The 5,356-nt window shown below is 43.1% G+C and overlaps 1 protein-coding gene across 1 annotated transcript; it reads left to right on the top strand.

Moving 5' to 3' along the window:
* Positions 1-415: 415 nt before the first annotated feature.
* On the top strand, positions 416-1,226 carry LOC108042878. The gene is made up of 2 exons (XM_017121356.1): positions 416-596; positions 654-1,226. The coding sequence occupies exons 1-2, from the start codon at positions 585-587 to the stop codon at positions 1,161-1,163; spliced, it is 522 nt and encodes a 173-aa protein (XP_016976845.1). The 5' UTR covers positions 416-584; the 3' UTR covers positions 1,164-1,226.
* Positions 1,227-5,356: the final 4,130 nt, after the last annotated feature.

Here is a 5,356-nt window from a genome sequence, read left to right as displayed (position 1 = left end):
GTGGAGTCGAATTTTGTGTCATGATTTCCAATCTATAGCTGGCCCAAGTTAACGAGCGACACGCCCGACAAGTTTTTGCTTCCTATTCATTGTCTGCTCCAATCTCGGTCGCTGATTAAAAGTTGCCCGACCGCCTGCAGCAGCAGCAGCAGCAATAGTTGCATGTTGCATGTTGCAAGTTGCTGGCTGCGGTGGACCACTTGGGTGACTATCACTTTTGCAGCTGCAACGGCCATGGCCACGGTTGACGGAAGCGACTGCAGAACTCAAGTACGTGTAACAACCTTAACCCTAAAGCGAGCCGCGATGGAATGGACCATGTCCGCTCACTCGGACCACTTGATACCCAGTTGAACCCAATTTGTTGATATAACATTTCCCTGGAAAAGCGCACAATGGAAATTATGCGAGCCGAGTGGTAAGGCAATACTTTCTATTTCAATGCTATGGTTACATCAACCGGCCGTCCTAGGCCCAATTGCGAATCTTTCACTTTTGGGCGCGCTATAAAAACCAGCGGACAGATGGCAACCGTTCGCATTGCTTAAAAGAGATCCGGCCAGGTAGCCACGGCCATTAACAAGATGTGGATATTCGTAAGTCGGGAAAGGGTAATCTCCGAGCCCCCATTCAACTCCGGATTCCATCCTTAGCTAGTGATTTGCAGTATTCAGCTGATTTGCGCCTCGGAGCACAGTGGCGAAGGATATGGCGAAACTTACGGCTACGGCGGAAGCGGGGGAGGTGGCAGTGGAGGAGGAGGGAGTGGCGGAGGAGGCGATGGCCATTACCATCACCACCACACACCCACCACCTATTCGGAGATCTCCAAGCACGTGCCCGTGCACGTGATCGAGAAGGTGCCGCTGCCCATTCCCCATCCGGTGGCCGTGCAGGTGCCCAACGTGATCCGGCTGCAGATCCCCGAGCCGTACGCCGTCCACGTTCCCGTCCAGCAGGAGATCCAAGTGCCGGTCTACAAAATAGTGCCCGAGATAACCGAAAGGAAGATCCCCTACACCGTGGAAAAGCCATACCCCGTGGAGGTGGAGAAACCATATCCCGTCGAGGTAATCAAGCAGATCAAGATTCCGGTGCCGAAGCCCTACCCTGTTCCTATTACCATCTACAAGCACGTCCTGCAGAAGGAGCACGGCTGGTGATGGCGGTAGTCGTTGGTTTTTAGTCTCTAAGTATTAGGATGCCAGCTCTAAATCCCAGAGTATTATCTTACTATGTTAATGAGTAATAAAATACTGAGCTTAAGATAAAACGTGGACTTTTTATTTGACATTTTTATAGTAAGATCTAATTGGATCCTTACAATTTTCTGGAATTCCTGCAATACAACAATTAAATAGACATTTGTTGGCTATTTTTCCCCAAAAGTAGAGTCTTTTAATACATAGGTAACATCTTTTAATACATAGGTAAACATCAAGTTGAGTGATTTGACCGTTTTCCAGTTCTGAGCACTATTGACGGTCGCAAAAAGTTGATAATTGCTTATAAACTAAAACGTAAAAAAATATGTGTCGAAATATAAATATTTTGGAGTTCAAAGTTCCGTTACTGCGCATTTAATCTTAACTTAAATCTAAATATGATAGAGCTAAATAGAACTAAACATTAAGCTTTTATCTATTTGTGTTAGGACAATGGTTTCCTTCTTGGCTGAGTTCTTTCACTGAGCTTTAAATGTTCTTGAAGAGAAAGTGAAAGTAGGTGACAAGGTGAATGTCAGTTACATGTAGACTCTACATTTTCGAATGGGAAAAAGCTTTGCCAACTTCTCATGCCAAAGCTGAATTCCGAAACACTTCAGATGAAAGCTTTTTGTTAGCAGTCCTTCTTTATAATGGCGGCAAAGTGCGTATACACACTCTTACCAACACACTCGCACAACTGACATACCTCGCAGGTTCGTTAAACTTTTGCGAATTGATTGACGCGGTGTGGGAAAGTGTGGGGCAGGTTTTCCTCAAACCGATGACGTGCGCACACTCCACAACCACCCAACCACCTTTCGCACCTGGTCAGGTGTTGCTGGGCTTTATATCCTGTATGTCCTTGAAGGAGACAAACACTGGACGTGGGGGGAATTTTCCGCGATTGTCAATGATTTCCATTTGTTGCACGCAGTCCCAGCAGAGTCATTCCCACCCGTAATTCTTGTCAGTCCGTCCGGCAGGCAGTCAGTGAGTCAGTCAGTCAATCAAACGCAGCTGCCGCAAATTATTTATGCACAACTTGTAGCTCCACACGCACACGCCTGGTGAGCAAAATGTATCCAAAGGATGTGGCTATGCGACTCCCATCTATCCCATATACCCGTATGGATGTGTGAGCACAATGTGTTTGCCTACGTGTCGGGAACTTTAATTTCATTCACATTCACAACCACAAACACAGAGACGCACGGAATAGTTTATCCATTTGTTTTTCAAATCTTATCTTTCCTTCCAGTTTTAGACAACTTGCTAGGTTTTGTCTTAGCGGAAGCAGAGTAAATGAAAAGTAATGGAAATTGCTAGAATGCTTGCATACATTACTCTAGGAAAAATCAGCAAAACTTTTTCGTAATTAAATTCTGCCACTCCCGGGAAACCTTTGTTCGTTTTCATTTTCCGAAGGATCAGGTTCAGGTGGGGGTGGCATTTAATTAATTATGACAATATTCCCAATGATTGTCTGTGGCTTTGGCTGGTCGGATAACCTTTTATTTTTACCAGCACCAAATGGTCCAAATGCAATTGCTGATTTATCCTCTCTGCTTTCCTGTACGGTGTCATTACGCTCATTCATCAATTCATTTGGAAATTTTGGTGATTGCACTGGCCGATGAAACGATAATTAACAGATCCAGCGTTTGTGCTGTTGTGGTTGTGAATGACCATTTGGCCAGGACACCAAATGTGCATATCGCAGTTGACAAGGCTCGGGTTTTAGGTAATTACTGTTTACATATCCTTTGATGGGTTCATTCGCCGCCGTAAAACAATCACATTTGGGCAACAGTTTCTTTCGCAGGTAAATTTTCCGTAGTTAGGACAGCAATTCCATTGATTAAAATGGATCATCATTTATGATGCAATAACCGTAAATCACTTGAAATAATAAATGTAGGTGCTTGCTAAACTTGCACTGAATAATCACCATCATTCAAATTTAAATTATTACTATAGCTGGGACTTATTTTATTTATAAAGTCTTATTTAAATTTAGTTTAAATCGAATTCTAAATTATTACATATCTATATAGGTAAAAAACTTTCATCCCAGTGAAGCTTACTTAGTTTCTTTCTACAATATGTGATGAAAATCCGTAGCATGTGATGAAATTGTATCTTAATAATTACTGTGCCATAGCCCTTAAAAGCCCATTACTTGGCTGCGTTTGATGTCACAATGGGCGGGCACAATGGGCCCCCCCCACGATTACCACTTTCTTAGGCCACATGTGGCAATTGAATCTATCTGGCCTAAGCCCCAGCATAATATGCGAAAGCCAAGCCTCAATTCCGGCTCCCCTGTCTATCCAATCGATTGGAGCATAAAATGCAAATTAAATTGTCGGAACATTTGGTATTACAGCAGCCAAAGCTCTCAGCCAATGAGCTTAGCCAAAGTCTGGCAAACAAATTTACAATGCTAAGCTCATGTGAGGGCTGGCGAAGTGAGGTGAGATGAGGGGATACATACAGATGTATGTATGGAATTCGGGGCCCGGCTGAAAGGGGAAACTTTTGGATTCGTGGAATTAATTTAAGTTAATTGATTTTTCTGCCAGAAGCTTTGCACGTGCAAGACTTTTCCGCACTCAGACAGACAGGCAGGCAATCGAAGAGGAAATGGAAATGGAAACTGGGGAGGGAGCGGGGGTGAAAAGGACGAGGTCGGAAATTGACAACTGCCTCGAGTGTTGAGTTGTAAGGGAAATACATTTCCATGGGTCCATTCACATTATCGCCCAGTTTTCCATTGAGACATCATATGTGTCGTCCCGCTTGACAGGTAGACATGGCCCCCAATAGAATTCTAGGAGTGCCTCATTTCCCATTTTCCAGCTGCCACATCTGGGATAAAAATAGCCCGATATGGCCTGCGTTCGATGGCTTAAACCAGCGGCTAGGGCATTACTAACGCCGAATTAGTCAATTGCCCAACGATTCGAGTTGCCTTCACATTGTTATTTTTAAGCATTTCAAAGGCTGCACTCGCAGAAAAACAGAGCCGACTGCTTTCCCTGGAACCGACCGCTCCTCTTCCTGTCTAATGAGGTGTAAAGTGGTGTGAATGCATGAAGTCCTTTGATGGGGCGGTATGGGATGGCACTGTGCAAAATCCCTGTGGCAGAATTATTGATTGGCGGCTAAACATGTGTGTCTTTGGCATTGTATCAGTCCGAGCACAGTCACTTGTCCCTGTTCTCAATCCCAAATTAGTCTTTGTTGGTAATGAGTTTATGTTATAAATAGTTGCTAAACACCTTGTAAAGCGAATCTTTCAAGTCTGTGTAACATGTTCTTTTATTTTTAATCAAAAATAAGCACTATTTGATATACCATTTCCTTAGGCGCTAAAAATAACATTTACTGTAGGCACTTCCACGGCACATTAAAAATTGTATAAAAATATGAATCAATGGCGAATCACAAAGCCAAAGCCAATTTCTCTTCCTTTTTCCTGGATAAAGCCCCTGCAGTAAGTAAAATTGAATGGTGAAGAGGGGCCGCACTAAAGTCATAAAAGTCGCGTGGACCAAATTAGGAGGAATTCTCTGCTGTTTGTGGAGGAGAGCGAGGGGAAGGAATGCTCCTGACTCCTCCTGCCCTCTCCTCATACTTTATGTGCACAACAATTTTAAATGACTTTGAGGAGGCGACCCAGGACACACTCGCACACACAGACAAACACACTCGCACACAAACACACAGGAGCAGCAGCCGAAAGTAACAGATAAGATTAGACGCCCAAGCCAGTGACAACAGGCGTCGTCAAGATGGCGCTCCACGCCCACATTGCGTATGCGCGCTCATCCACACTGAGAGAAAAATGTATCTTCAAGAAGTACAATAAACATAGCCAGCCGAATACAGAAATAGCAATCTGTGTTCCGGTTATGTCACAATACACTTTGCCAAAAAAAAACTTATTTAACCATTAAAAACATTTTTAAGCTAGGTAAGTTGTTATTGAAATACCTTTTTGATTTGATATGAAATTAAATATTTCTTTCCGGGACCCCTTTAAAAATGTATGGATTATTTTTGTATTTTCTTAGAGAGGGCATTAATTTTGTTAAATTGTACTTTAAAAATAATGTTTTAATTCTTTAATACTTAAAAAAAATTTT

The sequence above is a fragment of the Drosophila rhopaloa genome, unplaced genomic scaffold (assembly GCF_018152115.1).
Source record: "Drosophila rhopaloa isolate 14029-0021.01 unplaced genomic scaffold, ASM1815211v1 contig_2, whole genome shotgun sequence".
NCBI lineage: Eukaryota > Metazoa > Arthropoda > Insecta > Diptera > Drosophilidae > Drosophila > Drosophila rhopaloa.
This window is presented reverse-complemented; position numbering and strand designations above follow the sequence as displayed.